The sequence below is a fragment of the Phasianus colchicus genome, chromosome 18 (genome assembly GCF_987193195.1).
Source record: "Phasianus colchicus chromosome 18, bPhaCol1.hap1.1, whole genome shotgun sequence".
NCBI lineage: Eukaryota > Metazoa > Chordata > Aves > Galliformes > Phasianidae > Phasianus > Phasianus colchicus.
The window spans coordinates 3,377,864-3,394,839 of NC_143453.1; the positions used below are offsets into that span (position 1 = coordinate 3,377,864).

The 16,976-nt window shown below is 49.4% G+C and overlaps 2 protein-coding genes across 12 annotated transcripts in view; one reads left to right on the plus strand and one right to left on the minus strand.

Moving 5' to 3' along the window:
* On the minus strand, positions 1 to 11,050 carry LOC116228387 (caspase recruitment domain-containing protein 8-like). 11 transcript variants are annotated; one of them, XM_090120827.1, is made up of 13 exons: positions 10,902 to 11,050; positions 10,604 to 10,705; positions 6,112 to 6,759; positions 5,675 to 5,722; positions 5,074 to 5,421; positions 4,764 to 4,829; positions 3,846 to 3,907; positions 3,541 to 3,761; positions 2,643 to 2,896; positions 2,080 to 2,205; positions 1,358 to 1,502; positions 972 to 1,013; positions 1 to 443 (listed from the first exon to the last, which is right to left on the minus strand). In XM_090120827.1, the coding sequence occupies exons 4-13, from the start codon at positions 5,681 to 5,683 to the stop codon at positions 175 to 177; spliced, it is 1,542 nt and encodes a 513-aa protein (XP_089976953.1). In that variant the 5' UTR covers positions 5,684 to 5,722; positions 6,112 to 6,759; positions 10,604 to 10,705; positions 10,902 to 11,050; the 3' UTR covers positions 1 to 174. The 11 variants fall into 11 exon arrangements, with proteins under 11 accessions (XP_089976953.1, XP_089976955.1, XP_089976956.1 ...); XM_090120829.1 differs by having other exon boundaries at positions 5,074 to 5,234; positions 6,112 to 6,180; positions 6,394 to 6,759; positions 10,604 to 10,908; XM_090120830.1 differs by having other exon boundaries at positions 5,074 to 5,234; positions 6,394 to 6,759; positions 10,604 to 10,908.
* The window catches only part of LOC116228386 (caspase recruitment domain-containing protein 8-like), a 9,125-nt gene continuing 1,070 nt past the window's right edge, over positions 8,922 to 16,976 (plus strand). The window contains exons 1-11 of the mRNA XM_090120821.1: positions 8,922 to 9,280; positions 9,488 to 9,535; positions 10,040 to 10,185; positions 10,430 to 10,495; positions 11,044 to 11,202; positions 13,581 to 13,642; positions 13,727 to 13,947; positions 14,586 to 14,839; positions 15,273 to 15,398; positions 15,976 to 16,120; positions 16,452 to 16,493. Of these exons, the coding sequence (XP_089976947.1) occupies positions 9,034 to 9,280; positions 9,488 to 9,535; positions 10,040 to 10,185; positions 10,430 to 10,495; positions 11,044 to 11,202; positions 13,581 to 13,642; positions 13,727 to 13,947; positions 14,586 to 14,839; positions 15,273 to 15,398; positions 15,976 to 16,120; positions 16,452 to 16,493 (1,516 nt within the window). The 5' untranslated portion in view covers positions 8,922 to 9,033. The remainder of the gene's footprint in view (positions 9,281 to 9,487; positions 9,536 to 10,039; positions 10,186 to 10,429; positions 10,496 to 11,043; positions 11,203 to 13,580; positions 13,643 to 13,726; positions 13,948 to 14,585; positions 14,840 to 15,272; positions 15,399 to 15,975; positions 16,121 to 16,451; positions 16,494 to 16,976) is intronic.

Genomic DNA, 16,976 nt, shown 5'->3' on the forward strand with positions numbered 1-16,976 from the left:
ACATCAGGTAAGGGAAGCAGGCCTGGCAGTTGGTGGCTCAGAAGGCTTTGGCATTGCATTGCATCATGGATTTTTTTCATAGAAAGGTCAGGATTCAGGCACTGACAAATCTCACCTTTTGCCTGACTCTCCTGTCACTCTCTTAGTCTGGCAATGGGAGCAAAAGCCATCTGCTTATCCGGTCTTAGCTTTCTGCAAGTCTTCAACAAGTAATGGGTTTTCCTTCTGGAGGACCTGAAAGAGCTTCTCTTGGGCCTTGGGCCCTTTTTTCTCAACTAGGTCCAGCAAACATCGATTCTTTTTTTGGTTTGTATTTTGAGCTTGCACCTCCTCTTCTTCTTCACTGTTGATCACACCTTGAGAGTTTAAATTTACTAGAATGGAGGTGTTCAGCCGCATCCTGGAACAAAGCTGTCTCTTGTGCTTCTTCAGGAAGGCTGCACCTAGCAGATACCAAAGCCTGTGTTACTGTGCTGTACTTGACAAGGCAGGTTGGTTCCTGCTGTGGTACTCTGCATCCCAGCCAACACACCCAAGAGCTGTTTGCTCTGTCCCTCAGCCACGTGCTCCCATTCCCTCCACTGCACCAGCAGTGCTGCTCTCTAGCCAGGAGGCTGAGCCACCAGAAGAAAGCTCCCTCATCAGCTGTGGAAGCATTGGAGCCATGACAAGGACAGAGCCAGAGCTGAGGGAGGTCAGGTTGGTGACAGCCCAGGGACTGTCCCTTCCAGTGACCCTATAGTATTTGAAGCAAGTGGGAAGCACTGGCTCTGTGATAAGGTATGAGATGCTCCAACTCTACCAGTTACTGAAAGTCCCATGAAATATTTCTGGGCTGTGAAGTGTATTATCTGTAGCTCATTCTCTATAAAAAAAGATCATCTTTCTCTGGTGACAAAGAAGCCAGAAGATTGAAAACCCCCAATAAATATTCAGACTCAATAAATGCAGCTCTGAAAACCTGTACTGACCTGAAGGGATCTTAGAGACATTTCTAGAAAGACTAATATCACCTGAAAGAGAAAGGAGGGAGATTATGAAATACACCATAAACGTAATGCAAACCCCTTCCAAAATTCCTCTTGAGATGCCTGATCTTCCATGGATCCATTAGCCATTATATCCTGCTTACAGTATTTCTTGCCATCTGTTGAGAACTCAGCTAAGTGGGGCCAGGGTTGTGTACATTTGTAAGTGTTAGTTTAGCGATCCAGAATTAGCCGAACAATGAAACGATCCCAAGGCACAGTACCATGCCCTGCGCTCAGAGTATCTGAGTATCTGTTTTCGCTGTCACAAGAAGTGCAGCTCAGTGTCCCATTATCATATTTCCCGTTACAGATGGATCTGATCCTACCTGATCTCAGCGATGCCCTCCAGATGACAGTGTCATTCTGTCCATCTGTAATAAAGAATTCCATTTCCTCTGCCATTTTCCTGATGTAGATCTCAACAAAGAGCTGTTGTTCTTCTGGACTCTTGTAGCAAAATGGCAAGTGTGGCTGTAGAGATAAGAAAGAAGTTGGGTCTCACCCTGTGGAGCTGTGAATTTAGACACATCATCCCATGTTTCCTGGCCACGCAGAAAAGAAGAAAAAAGTGCCAGAGGAAAGGAAATGTGGAGTGTTCATCTGTTGTCCTTCACACAGAGGGAGTATGTTGTCAACTGTAGAGGGGCTCAGCCTTGGTTTGGTCTAGCAGAATACTGAAAGCCTTAAAGAGCTGAGATTTTACCACCATTCTAACGTTCTCTGAGTGTTGCACCATGACTGCAGTTTGGAGAACATGACATGCAAGCAGAGGCAGAGGGACAGGGTTTGTTCGTCTTGGAGAAGAAAAGGCAAAGGAAAGATCTAGTTACCATTTTCAAACGTGTAAAAGGGGGTTAAACTAATGATAGAGCCTCTTGGAAGTGTATAGTGATGAGATGAGGCAACGTGCAGAGGCTGACACAAGGGAAATTCTGATCTGATAACAGGAAATAGATCATCACAATGCTGAACTGGGGTCCCAGAGAAGCTGTGCTACTTTCTGTTTCACTCAAAAATGTAATAATAAAATGGGAACTGTCCCACTTACTTCAGGCATAATCTTCACTTGAGTGTTACTGGTCAACTTGTATGTGTTACGAAAGGACAATGGGCAGAGAGGAGGAGGCTTGGGTATAAACTTTGTCTTCCAGCTCGTCTCTTGTCTTTCAATGGCCTGTAAACATCAAGAATCACTTTTGAGAGTTGAAAAAAAGAGCTGAGAGCTGGAGGAAGCTCTCACTGCCTTTGGAAAGTTAAGAGGAGAAGAGACCAACTTGTCAGAACAGAGCCCTGAACGTGCACTGCAGGCAGTGCTGTCAGAGGGCAAGGGCTGCACGGTACAGGAGAGCATCTGCTATGCAGCCACCTATTACTGTGCATGGCAGCAGCCAGCATGTCTGACACGTGCTCTGCTCCATGTTATAGCGCATCCTGTGCCATGTCTTTGCTCATGCTGGGGTATGCTTTCCCAGCCAAAATCACAGAGACATTCCTGGAGCTGGGAAACACCAGAGCAAAACTGAGAGGGCTCTCTGCTTAACAAATGCATTCCCTGCAACTGCAGCCATCCCAGACATCATCCTCTGAACTGGTCAACTCCCTTCACCTTACCTGCTTCACAGAGTTGTCATCTGGGATCAGGTAGAGATGCAGGGTTGTATTTGCAGCGCGGAGCTGCTGGAAGATCAGCACTAAGGAGTGCATAGGGAGAGGAATGGCTGAACGTAACTTTCTCCAAACCACCCCAAGAAGAGAGAAGCTGGGATTCTCCAGGACAGCAGAGAAAGCCTTCACTTCTGTTGGTTGCTGCATGGTCATCTTCTGGAATTCAAAATGGGCAATAGAGCATCCACTGATATCTGCATCTGAAAGAGACAACAAAGGCAACAAGGTTCTGCTTTGTCTTCCTTGCACCCTACCACGTTACCCCTTTCCATGTGAGGCTTCATTAGAAGAAAAGAGACAGAAACCAGCACAGAATGACATGCTCTGCTTTAGGGGTGATGAATGCTTTGGGATTTACAGGGTTCCTGTGCTGAGCAGGGCATTACAGGCCTTCCCTGTAGTCTTCCTATGGTCTCAGAAAACTGCAAACTTGAGGTAGCATTTTGGGACTGCTGTGGATCTGGGGCAGAACCTTGTGGGTCATCACGACCTCTGGTAGAGGAGGGGAGGAGAATGCAGTGGTGTCAGTGCAGAGCAGGTACTGTGAGAAGGGAGCACTGTGAAGGTTTAATATAACATGAGAAAAGGACGGAGGATGGCAAAGCAAGGTGGAAGAATACAAGGAAGCAAAGGCTACCTCTGAAGGGAGGAAAAAGTTGACCCTATCTGGAGAGCAGTCTCCATGAGTTGTTTTGATAATTCACTGTTTTTAGCCTCTGTGAGCAGGTCCTGGAGGCATCCCTGATGGACAGGAACTGGAGGCTGAGGGAAAGCAGCCTGGCAGAACCCAGGTGCCTGAGGGGCAGGGGGCTGTGCCAGGGAGCAGGTCCCAGGGCTGCCATACCTGACACGCAGATGAAGTGTGGGAGATACACAGCCCGCACGGTTCCAGGCAGCGCCCAGATGTTGAAAAGAGGCCCAGCAGGTACCCACACATTCTGGTCAGCCTCTTTCAGATGCGTGCTCCAGGAATCATATCTGTACACGATGGTCGCTGCTGACTCCACCTCAAAGGCAAGGCCTGTCTCAGAGCACTTGAAGATGCCTGGTCCAGGGAGACAAGCTCTGCAAGTGGGAGAGAGGGCAATCTCACGCCATGTGTGACAAGGGCTTTTGGAAAGCATTCCCACTTCTCCTTGGAGCTCTTACTTGTATATGTTTTGTTCCTTCAAAGTGTGTGGATCTACCTCTGGCTTCACTTCTTGAAATTCCTGCAATACAAGAGCAACTGGTTTGGGGCTGATTGAGGTGTTGTGCAGTGGATGCTGCTTGCAGGAGGTGTGCTGAGAGCTGCAGTGAAGTACAATGCAGGTTGACCCATGAGCTGTGAACCACACAAGCAGCAGCAAGGTAATGAGCAGCTCTGCCCAAGCAATATTATTTTGCTCTTTTTTTCCCCCCGTCCAGATCAGAGAAACCACATAGAAGAAAGGATGGTGAAGGAGTTAACAGCTTGAAAGCCAGAAGGGTGTAGTGCCTGGTACCCTGTTTGCTGGCTCTGACACATGGCCTAAGGTGACCCAGCATGGTGCCTTCTTTCAGCTGCCTGGCAGCAAACAGCCCCCAGACACCTGCTCTTACTCAGACACATGACATGGTGGGAAGCAGCTGTTCAGCAAAGGAGCGCTCATGAAAGTTGCTTTCATTTACTTGCTGCTGTGGTTGTGTATCAAGTATACTGTGTTTCTTTTACCTTTTCAGAACAAGAGGACTACAGACCCTGCTGTGTGCTGTCCAGAATACATCACACATCAGAGAAGAGGGCAGGAAAATCAATGACTGGCAACCGCCCTGGAATCCAAGGCAGGCATGGGACATATATGCTCATGATCCTTGAACATCGCTGATCATTGCTGTCAAATCCTTAAAATCCTTGCCTTGTCAATAATATAAAACAGATCAATGCATGCTGAGTTAGTGCAAGAAGGTGACTAGACTCTTCTGTAGACCAAATAAGTGCTGTTATCAACAAGTCCTGGAGGTACTGGTGGGACAGCGATCTGCCTGCTGTGCCCTGTGAGACCAATAAGACCAATGCAGAGCAGTGCTGTATGCAAGGGCCCTTACCTGCCTCACACAGTGACAGTTTCTCTCCTCTTCTGGGACATCTGACTGTAGCCATATCTGCATTTCCTGGAGAAGGGAACACAGGAAGAACACTCCCAAGCCATAATTCTCCCCTCAGCCATGCTTGCTTGCCAGGGGTACAAGGAGAGGCCTCCTAGATGCAGCACAGGCCAGCCCCACTGCAGGACACTGAGTGTCATAGATCCCTGCAGGAATGGCTGCGGGTTCATGGTGCAAAGCCCTGCCTGCTGCCCAGCCCGGTTGCACTCCTCCCTCTGTCCCAGGCCTCAGGCATCCCACCAGACCTCACCTTTACTCTTGTTGAGGCAATGCCTGCTGAAATGGCTTCTACCTCTGTCTCTGAGGTGTTGCCTGCCTGACTGCTCTGCAGTTGCACCTCTGGTTCTTGGTCTGGATCAAGACGATGGTCTTTGTCTCTACAACTCACTGCAATCACTTGAAAGGAGGATGCTGCTGAGGACAGTGTTGGTCTCTTGGGTGACATGCAAAAGGATGTGAGGTGGCACTGGGGAAGTTCAGGCTGGATGTCGGGAAGAATTTGTTCCCAGAATTGGTGGCCAGGCATTGGGACAGACTGCCCAGGAAGGTGGTGGAGTCCCAGTCCCTGGAGGTATTTAAGGGACGTGTGGCTGTGGCACTGAGGGGGAAGGTTTAAAGGTGGATTTGTAATGTTAGGTGGATGGTTGGATTTGATCAAATGGGACTTTTCCAACCAAATTGCAGCCATCCTACCTTCACCCATTCTTCCCATCCCATTAGCTGCACAGTCCCTGCGTACCACCGCATGCTCCCAGATTTACCACAGCTTCCATGTATGAAGTGGACACACACTCACCACCCATGCAGATCCCCTCCCTCCACAAGAGTGCCAGTGAGGACTGTGATCTTACCTGAGACATCTTCCTTGCTCTTTAAGGGAGCTGAACCACCACCTCGCACTGCAACAACACAGAGCAGAGGAGAGCTCAGGAGCCCGGTCACATCAATTTCCTTTCTGCCCTCCCCTCACAGTTCTTCCCTCCTGTCGCAGAGTTATCTCTAGATATGAGTCCGTGAGAGGGGCACAAGCCCCAAAGGAGACAAAAGAGAGGGGAAAAAAAGCTACTTCACTTTCTGGGGAGCGGCCTGTCCTCCCCAGTCCCATGTGGAATGAGGCACGTTGCGAACTGGGCACTCCGGAAGAGGGGGGAAGGGAAGAGTAGGGAGATAGCAGGTTTTTTTAAAAAATAAAAGAATCTGGAAGAATGAGGAGGAAGGGTAATTTACTAAATCCAACAAAATCAAACAAAATGAGAGAGAAATTAGTGTCCAAAATTCGAGTTCTTACGGTAGTAGACGGCAGGGCAAGCGTTTCTCTGCATCAAAAGAGCAGGCCGGAGGAAGTGTGTCTGATGGCCTGCAAGGAGGTGCACTTTTCTTTATTTGCGTGGGAGGTAATCCCGGAGTGTGGCTCCCCCTCTCCCCTCTGAGAACCCAAAATGCCCTAAAAAAGGCAGTCCTCCCAAGGCACAGAGCACGCTGATAAACGGTCCTCTTGCCCCTTCTCCTTGGCAGCCAGAGGCCAGCCTGCTCCCATGGCCACTCCCTTCTTCCCCCCTGGTACTTATACCTAAGAAATTTCTGTACAGTGCTGCTGGAGGCAATGTTGTCTCAAATTTCATTCATTCATCAGCTCCGATCCATCATGAATCATGGACTCAGAAGAGTAGGAGTTGCTATCCAGTGGAAATAGCTTCATCTTTAGGTCCAGAACAGTGTCATCCAAAGATAACGGCACAAAAATAATTTCTCTTGAAGCAGACACCACTGGGATGAAGAATGTGGCGCTGAGCGTGGTCTCCGCCCTCTTTGCTTTGCCTCTTTCAGCCACCTGAAACACGGCAGTGTCCATGGGTGAGGGGCACGAGTCTCAGGGCTGCAGACGTTCAGCCAGGAACAAGCAGCTTCCAACAATTCTTCCGCCTGTGTCGCTTCCCTAGAAAGTGTAAGAATGGACTGATGTCATTACTCCCTCCTCTGACTTCCATCTGTCAGGGCAGGAAGATGGGGAGGGAGGGGAAGCAGAGAGGCAGGGAGGCAGGGAGGCAGAGCTTCTTCCTGAGGGCATGGCTTGCATTAGGACTACTTCAGACCCTTCTGTGTGTAACCAAGGGCAGCCCAGGATCATATCCTGTGCTGTCCTGATTTGTCCCAGTGTGCTTGGCCAGAGATGGGGACACGTGTCTTGGCCCAGATCTGGCAAAGACCCTTACCTGAATCACAGCGTGACAACTTTTGTCGTCCTCTGGGACATCTGACTGTAGCCATTTCTGGATTTCCTGGAGAAGGGAACACAGGAAGAACACTCCCAAGCCACATTCCTTCACTCAGCTGTCTTGCTTGCTAGGGTACGAGGAGAGGCCTCCTGGATGCAGCACAGGCCAGCCCCACTGCAGGGCACTGAGTGCCACAGATCCCTGCAGGGATGGCTGTGGGCTCGTGGTGCCCAGCCCTGCCTGCAGTTCCATCAATGGAAATTGAATCTCTTCTCGTTCATTTGTGGTTGGAATAAAATGCTCCCAGATTTACCACAGTTTCCACGTATGAAGTGGACACACACTCACCACACATGCAGATCCCCTCCCTCCACAAGAGTGCCAGTGAGGACTGTGATCTTACCTGAGACATCTTCTCCTTTAAGGGAGCTGAACCACCAGCTCACATTGCAACAGCATCACAGAGCAGAGGAGAGCTCAGGAGCCCGGTCACATCAGGGGAAGCATTTCCCCACATCCATTTTCCTTTCTGCCCTCCCCTCCCAGTTCTTCCCTCCCAAGGCACAGGGCTCCCTGGCTGACAGTCCTCTTGCCCCCTCCCCTTGGCAGCCAGAGGCCAGCCTGCTCCCACACCCACCTCTGGCCTGGTACTTACGCCTAAGAATGTGGAGTACAATGCTGTTGGATGTAATGTTGTAATGTCTGAGAGTTAGTTCGTTTGCCAACTCCTGGCCATCATGAATCAGCACTGACTCAAAAGGGTAGAAATTCTTATCCCATGCAAATAGCTTCATCTTTAGGTCCAGAACCGTATCGTCCAAAGATAACGGGACAAAAGTAGATTTTCCTGTGATAGACTTCACAGGGATGGAGAATGTAGAGCTGAACATGATCTCCATTGTCTTTGGCCTCATTCAGCCATCTGAAACATGGTGGTGTCTGTGGGTGAGGGACATGGGACTCAGGGCTGCAGACGTTTGGACAGAAACAGGCAGCTGCCCACAATTCTTCCACCTTTGTCGCTTCCCAAGAAAGAGTGATTTTGGGGAAATAAGGTGTGTTATCACACCCTCATCTGCCTTCCATCTGTCAGGGAGATGGGGAAGGAGGGGAAGCAGGGACAGGGACAGGGAGGTCATGCATCCAGTTAGGAACTGGGCCACCCCTCTTGAGCTCTGGGGGTGGAAATTCAGTCCAGGACTATGGGACAAGAAGGAATAGTTCCGCACAGGCAGTAGATGGTGATCTGCCCACCTTGTTTCTTCTTCCCTAGATGCAGATTGTGTTGGGTTACCACTGCTTTTCACACTGATTATACAACCTTGATATTGTGTAGGATGCTGACTGCCCTCTTGCGTGGCATTACTTACACACGACCCATGGTCCTGGGCTGAATTTCTACCCCCCATCTCAAGAAGGGGAGACCCAGCCCCTGACTGGCTGCTGGGAATGGGACAACTCTCCTTGCTGCGACAGCCCTTTTTGAAGTGAGATGCTCTCTGCTCACAGACCCACAGCAGCAGGTGGGGAAAAACCCTATGGCATTGCTGTGCCTGCAGCCCCCAACATGGCCAAGTGCAGATATGGGCCAAGACACACATCCCTATCTCTGGCCAAGCGCACTGGGGTAAATCAGGACAGTATGGGGTATGATTCTGGGCTCTCCGTGCTGGCACACAAAAGGGCCTGAAGGAGTCCTAATGCAAGCCATGCCCTAGGGAAGAAGTACAGCCTTCCTGCTTTACTCTTCCTCTGCATCCCCTGCCTCCCCATCTCCCTCCACTGACACTCAAAGGCCAGAGGAGGCAGTGATGACATGCATTTTTTCCCCCGAAATCTCTCCGTACTTGTACTTTCACTTTCTAGGGAAGTGACACAGAAGAATTGTGGGAAGCTGCCTGTTCCTGGATGGCCGTGTCTGGCCCCGAGACTCTTGTGCGCCCTCTCCCACAGACATCGCTGATTTTCAGTTGGCTGAAAGAGGCAAAGCAAAGATGACGGAGACCACGCTCAGTTCCACATTCTTCATCTGTGTGAAGTCTATAAGAGGAAAATCTACTTTTGTGCCAGTGTCTTTGGATAACACCGTGCTGGACCTAAAGATGAAGCTATTTGCACTGGAGAGCGATTTCTACCCTTCTCAGGCACGACTGATTCATGATGGCCAGCAGATGACGAACGAACTAACTCTCAGACATTACAACATTACATCCAACAGCATTGTACACCGCGTTAAAAGGTGTAAGTACCAGAGATGGGGAATGGGCATGGGAGCAGGCTGGCCTCTGGCTGCCAAGGGGAAGGGGCAAGAGGACTGTCAGCCAGGGAGCCCTGTGCCTTGGGAGGGAAGAACTGTGAGGGGAGGGCAGAAAGGAAAATGGATGTGGGGAAATGCTTCCCCTGATGTGACCGGGCTCCTGAGCTCTCCTCTGCTCTGTGTTGTTGCAGTGCGAGGTGGTGGTTCAGCTCCCTTAAAGAGCAAGGAAGATGTCTCAGGTAAGATCACAGTCCTCACTGGCACTCTTGTGGAGGGAGGGGATCTGCATGGGTGGTGAGTGTGTGTCCACTTCATACGTGGAAGCTGTGGAAAATCTGGGAGCATGCGGTGGTACGCAGGGACTGTGCAGCTAATGGGATGGGAAAGACTGGGTGAAGGTAGGATGGCTTCATTTTAGTTGGAAAAGACCCATTCGATCAAGTCCAGCCATCCATCTAACATTACAAATCCACCTTTAAACCTTCCCCCTCAGTGCCACAGCCGCACTCCCTTAAATACCTCCAGGGACCGGGACTCCACCACCTCCCCGGGCAGTCTGTCCCAATGCCTGGCCACCCGTTCTGGGAACAAATTCTTCCTGTCATCCAGCCTGAACTTCCCCAGTACCACCTCACATCTTTGCGCTTGTCACCCAAGGAAAGAGACCAACACTGTCCTAAGCAGCATCCTCCTTTCAGGTGACTGCAGTGAGTTGTGAGACAATGAATATCTTCTTGTTCCAGCCATAGGCAATCAAGAACCAGAGATTCAACAACAGGGTTTATCAGGAATTGCCTCAAGGATAAAAATGGAAAGTGGTTTGGCGGATGCCATCTCAATTATCGAAATGAAGAGCTATCTGGCAGGCATCACCTCAACAAGTGCAGAGGTAAGGCCTGGTGGGATGCCCGAGGCCTGGGACAGAGGGAGGAGTATGACAGGGCTGGGCAGCAGGCAGGGCTTTGCACCATGAGCCCACAGCCATCCCTACTGGGATCTGTGGCACTCAGTGTCCTGCAGCAGGGCTTGCCTGTGCTGCATCCAGGAGACCTTTCCTCATGCCCCTAGCAAGCAAGCATGGCTGAGGGGAGAATTATGGCTTGGGAGTGTTCTTCCTGTGTTCCCTTCTCCAGGAAATCCAGAAATGGCCACAGTCAGATGTCCCAGCAGAGGAAAGAAGCTGTCACTGTGTGAGGCAGGTAAGGGTCCTTGCCCACTGCTCTCTCTGCACTGGCCTTACAGATCCTCACAGGGCACAGCTCTTGTCAGCACTGAGCCTGCCTGCCTCAAAAATGTCCCATGCCTACCTCGGATCCTAGGGTGGTTGCCAGTCATTGATTTTCCTGGCCTCTTATCTGATGAGTGATGTTTTCTAGACAGCACACAGCAGGGTCTATAGTCCTCTTGTTCTGAAGAGATAAAAGTAACACGGTATGCTTGATATACAACCACAACAGCAGGTAAATGAAAGCACTGGGCAACTTTCATGAGCGCTCCTTTGCTGAACAGCTGCTTCCCACCATGTCACGTGCCTGAGTAAAAACAGAAGGTGTCTGGGGGCTGCTTGGTGGCAGGCAGCTGAAAGAAGGCACCATGCTGGCTCACCTTAGGTCATGTGTCAGAGCCTGCACGTAGGGAACTGTTTCTGCAACCAGACCACCAGGCACCTTGCTTGCATCAGACTCCTGCTGCTTTCAGGCTGACTCTCCCTCACCCTTTCTCCCAGAGCCTTCTTTCTTCTTTTTAGTTCTCTTGCCATAGTCGAACAGAGAGAGCAAACTTGAGAGGAGAGGAGGAATGGCAGCATGTCCCAGCTCGGCGACGCAGGCAACCGCCATCTCGACCTACCTCGGTTCCCCAGGTGCCTCTGAGTAATAGGTTTGAAGCTCTGAAACCAGAAGAAGAGGTGAGTGAGGATGAGGTAGGAGGACTGCCTCCAAGTTTGTCTAAGGTGAGGCGATCAGCTGCACACTTGAAGACTGCCTCCTCCAGTGAAGAAAGGAGGGTGATAGTCATAGGTGACTCCCTTCTAAAAGGAACTCAGGGCCCAATATGTCATCCTGACCCTACCCATAGGGTGCCGTGCTGCCTCCCTTGGGGCCTGGGTCAGGGATATTTCTAGAAAACTTCCCAGTCTGATCCACCCCTCTGATTATTATCCTCCATTGATAGTTCAGGCTGGTAGTGATGAGATTACTGACAGAAGCCTGAGGACCATAAAAAATGATTTTAGGTGACTGGGGAGGTTAGTTGATGGAGAAGGCATACAAGTAGCATTTCCCTGTATTCCTACAGTGGCTGGGAAGGACACTGAGACAACCAGGAAAACCCATCTTATAAATACGTGGCTAAGAGGCTGGTGCAAATACAAAAATTTGGGGTTCTTTGATCATGGGGAGGTCTACTCGGCACCTGGCCTGAGGTCTGCTGATGGGTGTCACCTGTCTCAAAGGGGGAAACGGATCCTTGCCCAGGAGCTAGCGGGACTTGTAAAGAGGGCTTTAAACTAAATATGAAGGGGGAAGGGGATAAAACCAGGCCTGCTACAGATGAGCCTGGGGGAACAGTAATGGGATTAGGGGTGAGGCGAGGGGCTCAGATGAAGTACATCTACACCAACGCACGTAGCATGGGCAACAAACAAGAAGAGTTTGGAAGCCACTGTGCAGCAGGCAAGCTATGATCTAGTTGCCATTACGGAAATGTGGTAGGACTGCTCCCATGACTGGAGTGATGCAATGGATGGCTACAAACTACAAATGGATAGGCAAGGAAGGAGGGGTGGCGGCGTGGCTCTCTAACTTAGAGAGTGCTCTGATGTTACTGAGCTTGTGGCTGGGGATGATAAGGTTGAATCCCTATGGGTAAAGATCAGGGGAAGGGCTGACAAGGCAGACAATCTGGTGGGAGTCTGTGATAGATTGCCAAACCAGGATGAAGAGACAGATGAGGTGTTCTATGAGCAAGTTGCAGAAGCCCTTTTCCTCATGAGGGGCTTCAACTTTCTCAACATACGCTGGGAATACAACACAGCACAGAGGAAGCAGTCGAGAAGGTTTCTGAGTATATGGAAGATAATTTTCTGATGTAGCTGGTGAGAGAGCCTACAAGAGGAGCTGCCCAGAGAAGGTCTGGTGGGAGATGTGGAGGTCAGGGGCTGTCTTGGACAGAGTGACCATGAGATGGTAGAGTTCTCAATTCTTGGTGGAGCCAGGAGGGGAAACAGCAAAACTGCTATGTTGGACTTCCGGAGGGTGGACTCTGAATTGTTCAGAAGACTAGTAGGGAGACTTCCCGGGTATTCAGTCTTAGAGAGTAAAGGGGTCCAAGACGGCTGGTCACTCTTCAAGAAGGAAGTCTTAAAGGAGCAGGAACTGGCTGTCCCCCTGAGCTGCAAAATGGGCCAGCGGGGAAGAAGACTGGCATAGATGAATAGAGAGCTATTCTTAGGGCTCTGAGAGAAAAAAGGAATCTACCTTCCATGAAAGAAGGGACAGGCAACTCAGAAACAATACAAAGAAGTTGTTAAGATATGTAGAGAGAAAATCTGAAAGTCGGAAGCCCAGCTTGAACTCAGTCTGGCCACTGGGGTAAAAAGGAGCAAGAAACTCTTTTACAAATATATCAGCAGTAAGAGGAGGACCAAGGAGAATCTCCATTCTTTACTGGATGAGGCTGGGAATGTGACCATAGAGGATAAGGAAAAGCCAGATGTTCTGAATGCCTTCTTTACATCTGTCTTTAAAAGTCAGACCAGTTATCCCTAGGGTACTCCACTCTCTGACCTGGTAGTCTCAAGTGGGGAGCAGATTAAACCCCCCACGATTCAGGAGGACAAAGTCAGAGACCTACTACTCCAACTGGACTGCCACAAGTCCATGGGGCTGGATGAGATTCACCTGAGAGCGCTGAGGGAACTGACGGAAGTGATAGCTAAGCCGCTCGCCATTATATATCAGGTGTTCAAGGAACATTTGGATATTGTGTTGAGGGACATGGTTTAGTGAGAACTATTGGTGATTGGTGGATGGTTGGACTGGGTGATCTTGTGGATCTTTTCCAATCTTGGTGATTCTATGATTCGATGATCAGGAGAGGGGACAAAAATAGCAAAATAGCATTGCTTGGGCAGAGCTGCTCATTACCCTACTGCTGCTTGTGAGGTTCACAGCTCACAGAACAACCTGCATTGTGCTTCACTGCAGCTCTCAGCATACCTCCTGCAAGTGGCATCCAGTGCATAACACCCTATTCAGCAACAAACCAGTCACACTTGTGTTGCAGGAACTTCAAGAAGAGAAGCTGGAGATAGATCCATACGTTTTGAAGGAACAAAACATATACAAGTAAGAGTTCCTAGGAGAAGTGGGAATGCTTTCCGAAAGCTCTTGTCACACATGGCTTGAGATTGCCCTCTTTCCCACTTGCAGAGCTTGTCTCCCTGGACCAGGCACCTTCCAGTGCTCTGAGACAGGCCTTGCTTTCGAGGTGGAGTCAGCAGCGACCATCGTGTACAGATATGATTCCTGGAGCACGCATCTGAAAGAGGCTGACCAGAATGTGTGGGTACCTGCTGGGCCTCTTTTCAACATCTGGGCGCTGCCTGGAACCGTGCGGGCTGTGTATCTCCCACACTTCATCTGCGTGTCAGGTATGGCAGCCCTGGGACCTGCTCCCTGGCACAGCCCCCTGCCCCTCAGGCACCTGGGTTCTGCCAGGCTGCTTTCCCTCAGCCTCCAGTCCCTGTCCACCAGGGATGCCTCCAGGACCTGCTCACAGAGGCTAAAAACAGTGAATTATCAAAACAACTCATGGAGACCGCTCTCCAGATAGGGTCAACTTTGTCCTCCCTTCAGAGGTAGCCTTTGCTTCCTTGTATTCTTCCACCTTGCTTTGCCATCCTCCGTCCTTTTCTCATGTTATATTAAACCTTCACAGTGCTCCCTTCTCACAGTACCTGCTCTGCACTCACACCCCTGCATTCTCCTCTCCTCCTCTCGTAGTGGCTGTGGTGACCCACAAGGTTCTGCCCCAGATCCACAGCAGTCCCAAAATGCTACCTCAAGTTTGCAGTTTTCTGACCCGAAAGGAAGACAAAGGCCTGTATCACCCTGCAGGACACAGGAACCCTGTAAATCCCAGAGCATTCATCACCCCTAAAGCAGAGCATGTCATTTTGTGTTGGTGTGTGTCTCCTTTCTTCTAAGGAAACCTAAAAGAGAAGGAGGTAACGTGGTAGGGTGCAAGGAAGACAAAGCAGAACCTTGTTGCCATTGCTGTCTCTTTCAGATGTAGACATCAGTGGATGCTCTATTGCCCATTTTGAATTCCAGAAGATGACCATGCAGCAACCAACAGAAGTGAAGGCTTTCTCTGCTGTCCTGGAGAATCCCAGCTTCTCTCTTCTTGGGGTGGTTTGGAGAAAGTTACGTTCAGCCATTTCTCTCCCTATGCACTCCTTAGTGCTGATCTTCCAGCAGCTCCGCGCTGCAAATACAACCCTACATCTCTACCTGATCCCAGATGACAATTCTGTGAAGCAGGTAAGGTGAAGGGGACCAGTTCAGAGGATGATGTCCGGGGTGGCTGCAGTTGCAGGGAATGCATTTGTTAAGCAGAGAGCCCTCTCAGTTTTGCTCTGGTGTTTCCCAGCTCCAGGAATGTCTCTGTGATTTTGGCTGGGAAAGCATACCCCAGCATGAGCAAAGACATGGCACAGGATGCGCTATAACATGGAGCAGAGCACATGTCAGACATGCTGGCTGCTGCCATGCACAGTAATAGGTGGCTGCATAGCAGATGCTCTCCTGTTCTGTGCAGCCCTTGCCCTCTGATAGCACTGCCTGCAGTGCACATTCAGGGCTCTGTTCTGACAAGTTGGTCTCTTCTCCTCTTGACTTTCCAAAGGCAGTGAGTGCTTCCTCCAGCTCACAGCTCTTTTTTTCAACTCTCAAAAGTGATTCTTGATGTTTACAGGCCATTGAAAGACAAGAGACGAGCTGGCACTCAAAGCTTATTCCCAAGCCTCCTCCATTCAGCCCTCTGTTCTTTGGCAACAGATACACGGTGTCCTGTAACTGTAAAGTAAAGATTAGACCTGAAGTAAGTAGGACTGTTCCCTTCTTATTTATTTCTTTTTGAGTGAAACATAAAATACCGCAGCTTCTCTGGGACCCCAGTTCAGCATTGTGATGATCTATTTCCTGTTATCAGATCAGAATTTCCCTTGTGTCAGCCTCTGCACGTTGCCTCATCTCATCACTATACACTTCCAAGAGGCTCTATCATTAGTTTAACCCCCTTTTACACGTTTGAAAATGGTAACTAGATCTTTCCTTTGCCTTTTCTTCTCCAAGACGAACAAACCCTGTCCCTCTGCCTCTGCTTGCATGTCATGTTCTCCAAACTGCAGTCATGGTGCAACACTCAGAGAACGTTAGAATGGTGGTAAAATCTCTGCTCTTTAAGGCTTTCAGTATTCTGCTAGACCAAACCAAGGCTGAGCCCCTCTACCGTTGACAACATACTCCCTCTGTGTGAAGGACAACAGATGAACACTCCACATTTCCTTTCCTCTGGCACTTTTTTCTTCTTTTCTGCGTGGCCAGGAAACATGGGATGATGTGTCTAAATTCACAGCTCCACAGGGTGAGACCCAACTTCCTTCTTATCTCTACAGCCACACTTGCCATTTTGCTACAAGAGTCCAGAAGAACAACAGCTCTTTGTTGAGATCTACATCAGGAAAATGGCAGAAGAAATGGAATTCCTTATTACAGATGGACAGAATGACACTGTCATCTGGAGGGCATCACTGAGATCAGGTAGGATCAGATCCATCTGTAAGGGGAAATATGATAATGGGACACTGAGCTGCACTTCTTGTGACAGCGAAAAGAGGTGCTCAGATATTCTGGTACTGTGCCTTGGGATCTCCTCTGTTAGGCTAATTCTGGATCACTAAACTAACACCTGCAAATATACACAACACTGAACCCCACTTAGCTGAGTTCTCAACAGATGGGCAAGAAATACTGTAAGCAGGATATAATGGCTAATGGTTCCATGGAAGATCAGGCATCTCAGAAAGGCTTTTAGATGGGGTCTTCATTACGGTGATGGTGCATTTCATAATCTCCCTCCTTTCTCTTTCAGGTGATATTAGTCTTTCTAGAAATGTCTCTAAGATCCCTTCAGGTCAGTACAGGTTTTCAGAGCTGCATTTATTGAGTCCGAATATTTATTTGGGTTTTTCAACCTTCTGGCTTAAAGCAGATAACCAACCACCTTTTTTCCCAACCTTACAACTCTTTCTGGAAAAAGACCCTCTAAAACTTTTATTCCCTCACTGCTGGCAGCATGCTCTGTAAACTGACATGTCTTTGGGGACCCTTCAAACGGTTTTGCCTTCTTTGTCATCAGACATACTCTTTCTATAGAGAATGAGCTACAGCTAATATAGTTCACAGCCCAGAAATATTTCATGGGACTTTTAATAACTGGTAGAGTTGGAGCATCTCATACCTTATCACAGAGCCAGTGCTTCCACTTGCTTCAAATACTGTAAGATCATTGGAAGGGACAGTCCCTGGGCTGAGACCAACCTGACCTCCCTCAGCTCTGGCTCTGTCCTTGCCTTGGCTCCAATGCTTCCACAGCTGATGAGGGAGCTTTCTTCTG

Coding starts and splice junctions, on each gene's coding strand:
- LOC116228387 (XM_090120825.1), bottom strand. CDS start 5,535: ATGGGAAGAATGGGTGAAGGTAGGATGGCTGCAATTTGGTTGGAAAAG. Junction 3,762..3,845: donor AAGGAACAAAACATATACAA/GTAAGAGCTCCA, acceptor TCCCACTTGCAG/AGCTTGTCTCCCTGGACCAG. Junction 444..971: donor TGTCTCTAAGATCCCTTCAG/GTCAGTACAGGT, acceptor GGTATCTGCTAG/GTGCAGCCTTCCTGAAGAAG.